General features: G+C 38.9%; 1 protein-coding gene across 8 annotated transcripts in view; it reads right to left on the minus strand.

The window, feature by feature from the left end:
- The window catches only part of LOC122209881 (phospholipid-transporting ATPase ABCA3-like), a 175,864-nt gene that overhangs the window by 65,336 nt on the left and 95,053 nt on the right, over positions 1-15,475 (minus strand). For all 8 annotated transcript variants that reach the window (XM_042922162.1, XM_042922161.1, XM_042922160.1 and 5 more), the window contains one exon: positions 89-239. In XM_042922162.1, the coding sequence (XP_042778096.1) occupies positions 89-239 (151 nt within the window). The remainder of the gene's footprint in view (positions 1-88; positions 240-15,475) is intronic.

The raw sequence follows: 15,475 nt of genomic DNA on the forward strand, positions 1-15,475 counted from the left end.
TATTTGCTATGCCCAAAGAAACCAGAAAAAGCAATAATAACATCCGGTTATCTAAACATCAATCATTTTACATTCTTTGGACTCATACCTGTGTGTATACTCTTTGGGTAGAAGAAAAGATATTTCATTATTAACATTCTTCTCCAAAGTGGCTTCTGGTATATGATACTGAATAAATTTTAAGATTTCTTCAACATTGCAGTGAGTCTCCTTCACCATGACCATGTGGTATCCCACACCTGAGAAAATCCATTTAGAAGAATGAATAAAATAATTTTGTATTTCCAATATTCTTGTGAGACCACACTTGGCTTTCCATGGTTTGGGTGAGGTAGAATATAAGGCATTCTAATCATATGATTACAAGTCTAAGAAATCTAGTAAATACTTCTTTTGTAATTTCATTAATTTTCTTAGGGACTGAGAGAACAGAGATAGGGAAAAATCTCTGTTACATAGTCTCTTGTTCTACGGACACTAAAATCTGAGAAAACAAGGTTAATATTCATTAAACAGATATACATTTGGTGCCTATTATATGTAAGGGAGTAAATTAATCAGATACAAGTCCTTTCCTTCAGAGATCTGAGAAACCTTTCCAAAGTAGTCTCCACCTCCACTACCTGCATTGCCCTAAGCTCTCAAAGGTGCGGCTGGGGGTTGGGGGAAGGGTAAGGCAGTAAAAACAAACAAACAAACAAACAAACAAACAAACAAACAAATGAACAAAAATGCCTTCAGGGCTCTTCAGAACTTTGTGAAAACATTGCAGTGGTACTCTGATAGCTCAGGACAGGACAAAAAAGCTAAGAAAAATACTTCTGAGGTACATCAGTCCTTTATTACAATAGGCCTTTAAAGGGTAGGAAGAGGGCAGCAGCACAGAGAGAAAACTTTGAGGTAAAGAAAACAGTTTAGAAATGGAAAGCAAAGAGCATTTGTCAGATCTAAAAGCTGGGAACTGAATTATAGCTTCAAGAGATCCCCATGATCTCATTCATATACAGATGCCATCCTCTGCTAAGAGCAAAATCCTGATCCTATTACTAACACACTTGAAGACAGTGATAAAGAGAATCTAAATAAAGGTGTAATACATCCCAATATTCGCTCAAATACAGGTTATATTAACTCAGTCTTCCATAACAGTGGCCTAATAGACCAGGGTATACCATTTACTGAGGATAATTATCAATTACTTTAGTCTCCACTATTATTTTATTCACAAATTTAATTATAAAAATGAAAAAAACCATGCAAGGAAACTAGAAAATATAACACTAAATGGGATGGAAAAAATCAAGAGAAGCAGACACAGAAATGTTTTCCAATAAGAAAACATATATATCCAGAATATGGCTCTATTAGATGGGGATCTATATAACTTACCTGACAGAGAATTTAAAATAACATAATAAAGATGCTCACCAAGGTCAGGATACCAATGCATGAACAAAGTGAGAATTTCAACAAAGAAACAGAAAGCTTAAGAAGTACCGGAAAGAGGCTCCGAGGAGGAGCCAAGATGGCGAAACAGCATGGAAGTTTTTTGTGTGTCTCACATCCATGAAATACAGCCAGACCAATACTAAACCATCCTACACACCTAGGAAACTGATTGGAGGATTAGCACAATAGTCTGCATAACCTGCACTACAGAATTCATCAGGTACATGGCACAGAGAGGTGAATTTGGGGAGCAAGAAGCTGCTGAGGGTAGGGAACCGCTTTTGTGGGCGGAGAGAGGACAGAGACTGGGGAGGGGGGCAGAATATGGGAAAAGTACCCCTCCCCAAAAGCAGCTGGAGAGAAAGTGGAAAATTGGAAACAGCCACAGGGACTAAACTAAAAAGGAGAAAGGAGAAGGTTTAAATTCCATTAGCACTGTAAACAAAGGGAGTGCAAAGGCTGCAACTCCTCAGCTTGATACCTGGTGGTGCTCTGGTGGGAAGGGCGAATCCCCAGGAACAGAGTGGGGTCCAGGAAGTTCTCGAGCCACACAGGGAAAAGTGGTTCCACTGCTGGAAGGACATTTGGTAGAGACTGTTGAAGCTACCTGGTCCCAGCAGATCCCATAAAACAGTCACATTCACTGGTGCTGGAACAAGGTCGTTAAGTGTGAAGCCTGGTGCCAGATGTGTGCTGTGATTTTCCATAATCCCTGAAATGCTGCTGCTACACTATCTTGCAAACTTTTTCTGGGGCAGGCTGGCACCTGGCCGCAGTCTCGGGACACCGACAGCAGCAGGGTCCAGCAAGTGTTCCTAGGTGCAGCCGACATTCGGCCATTGCTCATTCAGCCACTGCTTGGTGAGACCCTCCTGCAGAGGGGCAGAACAGGTCAAAGCCGCAGTCCTTCAGAAGTAAGGGGCCAGGGAAAACAGCTGCATCTGAGACAAAACTCAGGAGAGAGGTACTGCCTGGGGCCTGGTCACAGAGAGTGAAAAAGCAGGGAGTGGATGAAAGCTGAAGATAGAGGACGGGTGCATGATTGCTGATCTGGGAGAACAGACTGGGTAGCTGGGTGGTGCCATTTTCACCACTCCCAGGCATGTGCATACGCACCTATGAGCACTGCAACAATCCACCCCAGTAGGCTTGCAGTGCCTTCTAGTGGAGAGAGGAGCTGTTACACTGAGCCCGGGGCCAACTTTGCTCTTCAAGAACACAAGTCTATCCACCAGCTTAGTTTATGGACTATAAAGCACTACAGAGACTGATTTCTAGGGGAAAACAAAGTAATTTCAGCCCTACTTCAATCTGTTAGCAGGTTCATCTATTCAATTTTCTTTCTTTCTTTTTTTTCTTTTTCTCTTTTGCACTTCTTTTTCTTGAATACAGAAAGAGAAAAAATTCATTTTTATTTTTAATTTTTATTAAAAATACTTTTCTTTAATTTTTATTACTATATTTTTTACTTTTCTGTAAATTTTTTCAAATTCTATTTTACCCCCATTATCTCATTTTAGTCTACTTCAGTGTATTTTTTTCAAATTCTCAAATGATTTCCTTTTTTTTCCGCTCCGACCTTTTTTTCTCTAATCTGTCAAACCACTTTCAACACCCAAACCAAAACACACCAAGGATCTAGCATCATCTATTTTATTTTTGTGTGTGTGTGTTTTTAATTTTTAATTTTAATATTTTTTTAATTTTAATTTTTTATTTTCAATTTTTCTACCTCATTAATTCCTTTTCTCCCTTCAAAATGACAAAACAAAGGAATTCACCCCAAAAGAAAGAGCACGAAGAAATGACAGCCAGGGATTTAACCAACACAGACACAAGCAAGATGTCTGAACCCGGATTTAGAATCACGATAATAAGAATACTAGCTGGAGTCAAAAATAGATTAGAATCCCTTTCTGCAGAGATAAAACAAGTAAAAAATATCCAGAATGAAATTAAAAATGCTATAACTGAGCGGCAACCATGGATGGATGCAGCGGCGGCAAGGATGGATGAGGCAGAACAGAGAATCAGTGATATAGAGGACAAACTTATAGAGAATAATGAAACAGAAAAAAAAAGAGGGAGATTAAGGCAAAAGAGCATGATTTAAGAATTAGAGAAATCAGTGACTCATTAAAAAGGAACAAAATCAGAATCATAGGGGTCCCAGAAGAGGAGAGAGAAATAGGGGTAGAAGGGTTATGTGAGCAAATCATAGCAGAAAACTTTCCTAACCTGGGGAAAGACACAGACATCAAAATCCAGGAAGCACAGAGAACCCCCATTAGATTCAACAAAAATCAACCATCAACAAGGCATATCATAGTCAAATTATCAAAATACTCAGGCAAGGAGAGAATCATGAAAGCAGCAAGGGAAAAAAAGTCCCTAACCAACAAGGGTAGACAGATCAGGTTTGTGGCAGACCTATCCACAGAAACTTGGCAGGCCAGAAAGGAGAGGCAGGATATATTCAATGTGTTGAAACAGAAAAATATGCAGCCAAGAATTCTTTATCCAACAAGGCTGTCATTCAAAATAGAAGGAGAGAGAGGAAAAGTTTCTCAGACAAACAAAAATTAAAGGAGTTTGTGACCACTAAACCAGCCCTGCAAGAAATTTTAAGGGGGACTCTCTGAGGGGAGAAAAGACGAAAATATACATATAAAAATAAATAAATACCAAAAGCAACAAAGATTAGAAAGGACCAGAAAACACCATCAGAAACTCCAACTCTACAAGCATCATAATGGCAATAAATTCATATCTTTCATTACTCACTCTAAATGTCAGTGGACTCAAGGCTCCAATCAAAAGACACAGGATAACAGAATGGATAAGAAAACAAGATCCATCCATATGCTGTTTACAAGAGACCCACTTTAGACCTAAAGACACCTTCAGATTGAAAATAAGGGGATGGAGAACCATCTATCATGCTAATGGTCAACAAAAGAAAGCCGGAGTAGCCATACTTGTATCAAACAATCTAGACTTTAAAATAAAGACTGTATCAAGACAACCAGAAGGGCATTATATCATAATCATGGGGTCTATCCACCAAGAAGACCTAACAATTGCAAACATTTATGTGCAAAATGTGACAGCACCCAAATATATAAATCAATTAATCACAAACATAAAGAAACTCATCAATAGTAATACCATAATAGTAGGAGACTTCAACACCCCACTCTGAGCATTGGACAGATCATCTAATAAAAAAATCAACAAGGAAACAATGGCTTTGAATGAAACACTGGACCAGATGAACTTAACAGATATATTCAGAACATTTCATCTTGAAGCAGCAGAATATACATTCTTCTCCAGTGCACATGGAATGTTCTCCAGAATAGACCATATACTGGGACAAAAATCAGCCCTAAGTAAGTACAAAAAGATTGAGATCATACCGTGCATATTTTCAGACCACAACGCTATGAAACTCAAAATCAACCACAAGAAAAAGTTTGGAAAGGTAACAAATACTTGGAGACTGAAGAACACCTACTAAAGAATGAATGGGCTAACCAAGCTGTTAAAGAGCAAATTAAAAAGTATATAGAAGTCAATGAAAATGATAACACCACAACCCAAAACCTCTGGGACGCAGCAAAGGTGGTCATAAGAGGAAAGTATATAGCAATCCAGGCCTTTCTAAAGAAGAAAGGGGATCTCAGATACACAACCTAACCTTACACCTTAAGGATCTGGAAAAAGAACAGCAAATAAAACCCCAAACCAGCAGAAGACAGGAAATAATAAAGATTAGAGCAGAAATTAATGCTATCAAAACTAAAAACACAGTAGAACATATCAATGAAACCAGAACCTGGTTCTTTGAAAGAATTAACAAAATTGATAAACCATTAGCCAGTTTGATCAAAAGAAAAAGGAAAGGCTCCAAATAAATAAAATCAAAATGAAAGAGGAGAGATCACAACCAACACAACAGAAATAAAAACAATAATAAGATAATATTATGAGCAATCATGCCAACAAAACGGGCAATCTGGAAGAAACGGACAAATTCCTAGAAACATATACACTACCAAAAGTGAAACAGGAAGAAATAGAAAATTTGAACAGACCCATAACCAGTAAGGAAATCGAATTAGTAATCAAAAATCTGCCAAAAAATGAGTCCAGGGCCAGATGGCTTTCCAAGGGTATTCTACCAAACATTTAAGGAAGAGTTAACACCTATTCTCTTGAAGCTGTTCCAAAAAATAGAATGAAGGAAAACTTCCAAACTCTTTCTATGAAGGCAGCATTACCCTGATTCCAAAACCAGACAGAGACCCCCACTAAAAAGGAGAACTATAGACCAGCTTCCCAGATGAACATGGACACAAAAATCCTCAACAAGACATTAGCCAACCAGATCCAACAATACATTAAAAAAATTATTCACCACGACCAAGTGGGATTTATAACTGGGATGTAGGGCTGGTTCAATATCCACAAAACAATTAACGTGATTGATCACATCAATAAAAGAAAGGACAAGAACCACATGATCCTCTCAATAGATGCAGAGAAAGCATTTGACAAAATACAGCATCCTTTCTTGATAAAAGCCCTCAAGAAAGTAGGGATAAAAGGAGCATACCTCGAGATCATAAAAGCTATATATGAATGACCCAATGCTAATATCATCCTCAATGGGGAAAAACTGAGAGCTTTCCCCCTAAGGTCAGGAACAAGACAGGGATGTCCACTCTCACCACTGTTATTCAACATAGTATTGGAAGTCTTAGCCTCTGCAATCAGACAACACAAAGAAATAAAAGGCATCCAGATTGGCCAGGAGGAGATCAAACTTACACTCTTCACAGATGACATGATACTCTCTATGGAAAACCCAAAAGATTCCACCAAAAAACTGCTAGAAATGATCCATGAATTCAGCAAGGTTGCAGGATATCAACACACAGAAATTGATTGCATTCTTATACACCAACAATGAAGCGACAGAGATATCAAGGAATCGATCCCATTCACAGTTGTACAAAAAACCATAAAATACCTAGGAATAAATCTAACCAAAGAGGTGAAAAGAACTATACACTGAAAACTATAGAAAGCTTATGAAAGAAATTGAAGAAGACACAAAAAAATGGAAAAATATTCCATGTTTCTGGATAGGAAGAACAAATATTGCTAAATGTCAATACTACCCAAAGCAATCTACATATTCAATGTAATCCCTATCAAAGTAACACCAGCATTCTTCACAGAGCTAGAACAAATAATCCTAAAATTTATTTGGAACCAGAAAAGACCCTGAATAGTCAAAGTGATCTTGAAAAAGAAAACCAAAGCAGGAGGCATCACAATCCCAGACTTCAAGCTATACTACAAAGCTGTAATCATCAAGACAGTAAGGTACTGGCACAAAATAGACACTCAGATAAATGGAACAGAATAGAGAACCCAGAAATGGACCCACAAATGTATGGCTAACTAATCTTTGACGAAGCAGGAAAGAATATCCAATGGAATAAAGACAGTGTCTTCAACAAGTGGTGCTGGGAAAACTGGACAGTGACATGCAGAAGAATGAACCTGGACCACTTTCTTACACCAGACACAAAAATAAACTCAACATGCATAAAAGACCTAAATGTAAGACAGGAAGCAATCAAAATCCTTGAGGAAAAATCAGGCAAAAACCTCTTTGATCTTGGCCGCAGCAACTTCTTACTCAACACGTCTCCAGAGGCAAGGGAAACAAAAGCAAAAATGAACTACTGGGACCTCATCAAAATAAAATATTCTGCACAGCGAAGGAAACAATCAGCAAAACTAAAAGGCAACTGACAGAATGGGAGAAGATATTTGCAAGTGACATATCAGATAAAGGGTTAGTGTCCAAAATCTACAAAGAACTTATCAAACTCAACACCCAAAAAACAAATAATCCAGTGACAAAATGGGCAAAAGACATGAATAGACACTTCTCCAAAAAGACATCCAGATGGCCAACCGACACATGAAAAAATGCTCAACATCACTCATCATCAGGGAAATATAAATCAAAACCACCATGAGATACCACCTCACACCTGTCAGAATTGCTAACGTTAACAATTCAGGCAACAACAGATGTTGGTGAGGATGCAGAGAAAGAGGATCTCTTTTGCATTGTTGGTGGGAATGCAAGCTGGTGCAGCCACTCTGGAAAACAGTATGGAGGTTCCTCAAAAACTAAAAATAGAACTACCCTACGACCCAGCAATTACACTACTAGGCATTTATCCACGGGATAGAGGTGTGCTGTGTCGAAGGGACACATGCACCCCCATGCTTATGGCAGCACTATCAACAATAGCCAAAGTATGGAAAGAACCCAAATGTCCATCATGGATGAATGGATAAAGAAGATGTGGTGTGTGCATACACACACACACACACACACACACACACACACACACACACACACACAATGGAGTATTACTTGGCAATCAAAAAGAATGAAATCTTGCCAATTGCAACTATGTGGATGGAACTAGAGGGTATTATGCTAAGCAAAATTAGTCAGAGAAAGACAAATATCATATGGCTTCACTCATATGAGGACTTTAAGACAAAGAACAGATGAACATAAGGGAAGGGAAGCAAAAACAATATATAAACAGGGAGGGGGACAAAACATAAGAGACTTTTAAATATGAAGAACAAACAGAGGGCTACTGGAGGGGTTGTGGGAGGGGGGGATGGGCTAAATGGGTAAGGGGCATTAAGGAATCTACTCCTGAAATCATTGTTTCACTATATGCTAACTAATTTGGATGTAAATTAAAAAAAAAAAAGAAGTACCAAAAAGAAGTTGCAGAGCTGAAGAATACAGTAACTAAATTGAAAAATTCATTAGACAGGTTCAAAAGTGGACTACATAAAGTGGACAAAAGGATGGGTGACCTCAAAGTCAAGTCATTAATTGGTCAAGTGAATTAATTAGTCAAGTGAATAATTTCACTCAGAGGAACAAAAGAAAACAAAAAAGAATGAAAAAGAGTAAATAAAGCCCAAGAGACTTATGGAATATCACTAAGTAGAGCAATAAATGCAATATAAGAGTCCCATATGGGACTCTTTTATCTACAATAAAACACATTATAATCCAATAGTAAAAAGTCAAAGACAAAGAGAGGGTTTTGAAAAGCAAGTTGTCACATACAAGGGAACACACATGAGACTATTAGCTGATTTTTCAGCAGAAACCTGAAAAGATGGCTAGAAGGGAATGATGAGATATATTCAAAGTACTGAAAGAAAAAATTACCAAGAATACTATACATGGCAAAGTGTCTTTCAAAAATGAAGGAGAAAGATTTTACTAGACAAACAAAAGCTAAGAGAGTTTACTACCACTATATCTGCATTATAAGAAAAGCTAAAGGGAGTTATTCAAATTGAAAAGAAAGGATGATTTAAAGAAAAGGAAAGAAAGGATGGTAAACAGTAATACAAAGTCATATGAAAGTATAAATCTCACAGGTAGTGTTAAATATACAGACAAATACAGAATAATTTATATTGTAATGGTGGCGGGTAAATTACTTAAAGAAACTTGTTTTTAATCTTTCTTTATTTTGAGAGAGAGACAGAGTGTGAGCAGGGGTGGAGCTGAGGGGAGGGAGACACAGAATCAGAAGCAGGCTCCAGGCACTGAGCTATCAGCACAGAGCCCAATGTGGGGCTCAAACTCACGAATCGTGAGATCATGACTGGAGCCGAAGTTGGATGCTTAACTGACTGACCCACCCAGGCACCCCTAAATTACTTTTAATTCTACTATAAAAGTTAAAAGATAAAAGCATTAAACACTATAACTAAAAAGTATAACTAAATAATAAGATACACAATACACAACACAAATAGATATAAACCTGATATCAATAACTAAAGTTTTATGAGGGGAGTAAAGAAAACAGTTTTTTATATGCAATGGAGGTTAAGTTGTTATCAGCTTATAATATACTGTTATGTTTTATGTATGTCCCATGATAACCACAAAGAAAATATGCCTAGAAATTACACAAAAGAAAAAGAAAGAAATCAAAACATATCAATACAAAAATTAGTAAAAAGGAAATGAAGACAGCAAGAGATGAAAAGAAGGACATAAGAACTTCAAGGCAAATGGGACATGATTAACAATAGTACTTCCTTATTAAAATCTGTGTTAAATAAAAACTGATTAAACTCTCCAATCAAAAGACAGAGTAACTGAATACATAAAAAAAAGATCCACTCCTACAAGAGAACACTGAGTTAAAAGCCTCTTGACATAGGTCTTGGCAATGATTTTTTTTTGGATATGAAGTCAAAAGCACAGGAAACAAAATAAAAGATAGAGTAGTTTGACTACACCAAACTAAAAAGATTCTGAGAAGCAAAGGAAACAATCAACAAAATGGAAAGGCTACATACAGAATAAAGGAAAATGTTTGCAAACCAAAAATTTCTAGAAGAAAATACAGGCAGTAATCTGACATTGACTGTAGAAACATTTTTCTAGACAGGTCTCTGACAAGGAAAACAAAAGCAAAATTAAATTATTGAGATTACACCCAAACAAGCTTTTGCACAGGGAAGGAAACCATCAACAAAACAAAAACACAGCACATTGATTGGGAGAAGTTATTTGCAAATGATAACCAATAAGGGGTTAATATCCATGATATATACCTATGTATATGTACGTATATATATGTATATATACATATGTATATATATAGTTTATATATATATATAAATTATGCAACTCAACTCCAAAAAACAAATAATCCAATTAAAAAACAAATAATCCAATTAAAAAACAGACATTTCTCCAAAGAAGACATACAGATGGCCAACGGACACATGAAAAGATGCTCAACATCACTTATCATCAGGGAAATGTAAATCAAAACCACAAGGAGAATCACCACATGCCTGTCAGACTGGCTAAAATCAGTAACACAAGAAACAACAGGTGACGGTGAGGATGTGGCAAAAAAAGAATGTATTAGTGGGAATGGAAACTGGTGCTGCCACTGTGGAAAACAGTATGGAGGTTCCTCAAAAAATTAAAAATAGAACTATTATATGATCCAGTAATTCCACTACTGGTTATTTACCCACAGAACACAAAAACACTAATTCAAAAAGATATATGTACCCCTATGTTTCCTGCAGCATTATTTATCATAGCCAAGATATGGAAGCAACCCAAGTATCCATCCATTGATGAACAGATCAAGAAGATGTGGTAAATATATACAATGGAATATAACTTAGCCATAAAAAAAAGGCTAAAAAAAGCTAGAGAGGGAAGGAGCCAAACCAGAAGAGACTCTTAAAAACTGAGAACAAACTGAGGGTTGATGGGGAAGGGGAAAGTGGGTGATGGACACTGAGGAGGGCACCTGTTGGGATGAGCAATGGGTGTTGTATGGAAACCAATTTGACAATAAATCTCATTAAAAAAGTGAAATCTTGCTATTTTTGACAACATGGATAGACCTAGAGAGTGTCATGCTAAGTGAAATAAATCAAAGAAAATACCAAATAATTTCCCTTGCATTTAAAATCTACAAAACAAAACAAATAGACACAACAAAACCAAGAGAGACTCATAAATATAAGAAAGAAACTGTCAGGGGGCGCCTGGGTGGCTCAGTCAGTTGAGCTTCTGACTTGGGCTCAGGTAATGATCTCGCGGTGAGTTCGAGCCCCACGTCAGGCTCTGTGCTGACAGCTCAGAGCCTGGAGCCTGCTTCGGATTCTGTGTCCCTCTCTCTCTGCCCCTCCCTCACTCATGCTCTGTCTCTCTCTGTCTCAGAAATAAATAAATATTTGGGGATTCTAGGGAAGATAGCGGCATAGGAGTATGCTGGGCTCACCGCGTGTCCTGCTGATCACTTAGATTCCACCTACATCTGCCTAAATAACCCAGAAAACCACCAGAAGACTAGCAGAATGGACTCTCTGGAGCCAAGTGCAGACGAGAGGCCCGCAGAAGAGAGTAGGAAGGGCAGAGAGGCAGTGCACGCTGTACGGACTGGCGGGAGGGAGCCGGGCGGAGGGGCAGCCCACCGGCCAAGCAGAGCCCCTGAGTCTGGATTGCAAAAGCGGAGGGGCCAGACGGAGTGTGTTCCGACAGCAAGCGGGACTTACCATCTGGGAGGTCATAAGTTAACAGCTCTGCTCGGAAAGCGGGAAGGATGAAGGACAACGGGAGGGAGAGTTGCTGAGCCCCAGGATGACAGAGCTCAGTTTGGCGCGGAACAAAGGCGCTCACCAGCGCCATCTCCCTTGCCCATCCCCCAGGCAAAATCCCAAAGGGAACCAGTTCCTGCCAGAGAACTTGCTTGCACCATGCAAACACCCAACTGTGCTTCTGCAGAGCCATCCCTCTGACAGCGGGTCTGACTCCCTCCCGCTGCCACAGGGCCCTCCTGAAGCGGATCACCGAAGGAGAAGTGAGCTAAGCCTACCCTTCCTGCCCCTCTGCACCTTGCCTACCCACCCCAGCTAATACGCCAGATTCCCAGCACCAAAAGCCTGGCAGTGTGCAAGTAGCCCAGACGGCCACGCCACCCCACAGTGAATCCTGCCCCTAGGAGAGGGGAAGAGAAGGCACACACCAGTCTGACTGTGGCCCCAGCAGTGGGCTGGGGCAGACATCAGGTCTGACTGTGGTCCCACCCACCAACTCCAGTTATACACCACAGCACAGGGGAAGTGCCCTGCAGGTCCGCACCACTCCAGGGACTATCCAAAATGACCAAACGGAAGAATTCATCTCAAAAGAATCTCCAGGAAATAACAACAGCTAATGAACTGATCAAAAAGGATTTAAATAATATAACAGAAAGTGAATTTAGAATAAAAGTCATAAAATTAATCGCTGGGCTTGAAAATAGTATAGAGGACAGCAGAGAATCTATTGCTACAAAGATCAAGGGACTAAGGAATAGTCAGGAGGAGATGAAAAATGCTATAAACGAGATGCAAAATAAAATGGAAATGACCATGGCTCGGATTGAAGAGGCAGAGGAGAGAATAGGTGAACTACAAGAAAAAATTATGGAAAAAGAGGAAGCTGAGAAAAAGAGAGTTAAAAAAATCCAGGAGTATGAGGGGAAAAGTAGAGAACTAAGTGATGCACTAAAAAGAAATAATATACGCATAATTGGTATCCCAGAGGAGGAAGAGAGAGGGAAAGGTGCTGAAGTTGTACTTGAAGAAATAATAGCTGAGAACTTCCCTGAACTGGGAAGGAAAAAGGCATTGAAATCCAAGAGGCACAGAGAACTCCCTTCAGACGTAACTTGAATCAATCTTCTGCATGACATATCATAGTGAAACTGGCAAAATACAAGGACAAAGAGAAAATTCTGAAAGCAGCAAGGGATAAACGTGCCCTAACATATACAGGGAGACCTATAAGACTCGTGACCAATCTCTCTTCTGAAACTTGGCAGGCCAGAAAGGATTGGCAGATCTTCAATGTGATGAACAGAAAAAATATGCAGCCGAGAATCCTTTATACAGCAAGTCTGTCATTTAGAATAGAAGAAGAGATAAAGGTCTTCCCAAACAAACAAAAACTGAAGGAATTTGTCACCACTAAACCAGCCCTACAAGAGATCCTAAGGGGGATCCTGTGAGACAAAATACCAGAGACATCGCTACAAGCATAAAACATACAGACATCACAACGCCTCTAAACCCGTCTATTTCTATAATAACTCTGAATGTATATGGACGAAATGCGCCAACCAAAAGACATAGGGTATCAGAATGGATAAAAAAACAAGACCCATCTATTTGCTGTCTACAAGAGACATTTTAGACCTGATGCCTTCAGATTGAGAGTGAGGGGATGGAGAACTATTAATCATGCTACTGGAAGCCAAAAGAAAGCTGGAGTATCCATACTTATATCAGACAAAGTAGACTTTAAATTAAAGGCTGTAACAAGAGATGAAGAAGGGCATTGTATAATAATTGCAGGGTCTATCCATCAGGAAGAGCTAACAATTATAAATGTCTATGCACCAAATACAGGAGCCCACAAATATATAAAACAATCACTCATAAACATAAGCAACCTTACTGATAAGAATATGGTAACTGCAAGGGACTTTAACATTCCACTTACAGAAATGGATAGATCATCTAGACACACAGTCAATAAAGAAACAAGGGCCCTGAATGATACATTGGATCAGATGGACCTGACACATATATTTAGAACTCTGCATCCCAAAGCAACAGAATATACTTTCTTCTCGAGTGCACATGGAACATTCTCCAAGACAGCCCTTCATAAGTATACAAGAATTGAAATTATACCATGCATACTTTCAGACCACAATGCTATGAAGCTTGAAATCAACCACAGGAAAAAGTCTGGAAAACCTCCAAAAGCATGGAGGTTAAAGAACACCCTACTAAAGAATGAGTGGGTCAACCAGGCAATTAGAGAAGAAATTAAAAAATATATGGAAACAAATGAAAATGAAAATACAACAATCCAAATGCTTTGGGATGCAGCGAAGGCAGTCCTGAGAGGAAAATACATTGCAATCCAGGCCTATCTCAAGAAACAAGAAAAATCCCAAATACAAAATCTAACGGCTCACCTAAAGGAAATAGAAACAGAGCAGCAAAGGCAGCCTAAACCCAGCAGAAGAAGAGAAATAATAAAGATCAGAGCAGAAATAAACAATATAGAATCTAAAAAACTGTAGAGCAGATCAATGAAACCAAGAGTTGGTTTTTTGAAAAAAATGAACAAAATTGACAAACCTCTAGCCAGGCTTCTCAAGAAGAAAAGGGACATGACTCAAATAGATAAAATCATGAATGAAAATGGAATTATTACAACCAATCCCTCAGAAATACAAGCAATTATCAGGGAATACTGGGAAAAATTATATGCCAACAAATTGGACAACCTGGAAGAAATGGACAAATTCCTAAACACCCACACTCTTCCAAAACTCAATCAGGAGGAAATAGAAAGCTTGAACAGACCCATAACCAGCGAAGAAATTGAATCGGTTGTAAAAAATCTCCCAACAAATAAGAGTCCAGGACCAGATGGCTTCCCAGGGGAGTTCTACCAGACGTTGAAAGTAGAGATAATACCTATCCTTCTCAAGCTGTTCCAAGAAATAGAAAGGGAAGGAAAACTTCCAGACTCATTCTATGAAGACAGTATTACTTTGATTCCTAAGCCAGACAGAGACCCAGCAAAAAAAGAGAACTACAGGCCAAAATCCCTGATGAATATGGATGCAAAAATTCTCAATAAGATACTAGCAAATCGAATTCAACAGCATATAAAAAGAAGTATTCACCATGATCAAGTGGGATTCATTCCTGGGATGCAGGGCTGGTTCAACATTCGCAAATCAATCAACGTGATACATCACATTAATAAAAGAAAAGTTAAGAACCATATGATCCTGTCAATCGATGCAGAAAGGCCTTTGACAAAATTCAGCACCCTTTCTTTTAACATTTATTTATTTTTGAGACAGAGAGAGACAGAGCATGAACGGGGGAGGGGCAGAGAGAGAGGGAGACACAGAATCGGAAGCAGGCTCCAGGCTCTGAACCATCAGCCCAGAGCCTGACGCAGGGCTAGAACTCACGGACCACAAGATCGTGAACTGAGCCGAAGTCGGACGCTCAACCGACTGAGCCACCCAGGCGCCCCTGGCACCCTTTCTTAATAAAAACCCTTGAGAAAGTCGGGATAGAAGGAACATACTTAAAGATCATAAAAGCCATTTATGAAAAGCCCACAGCTAACATCATCCTCAGTGGGGAAAAACTGAGAGCTTTTTCCCTGAGATCAAGAATACGACAGGGATGCCCACTCTCACCACTGTTGTTTAACATAGTATTGGAAGTTCTAGCATCAGCAATCAGACAACAAAAGGAAATCAAAGCATCAAAATTGGCAAAGACAAAGTCAAGCTTTCACTTTTTGCAGATGACATGATACTATACA

Source organism: Panthera leo, chromosome E3 (assembly GCF_018350215.1).
Source record: "Panthera leo isolate Ple1 chromosome E3, P.leo_Ple1_pat1.1, whole genome shotgun sequence".
Taxonomy (NCBI): domain Eukaryota; kingdom Metazoa; phylum Chordata; class Mammalia; order Carnivora; family Felidae; genus Panthera; species Panthera leo.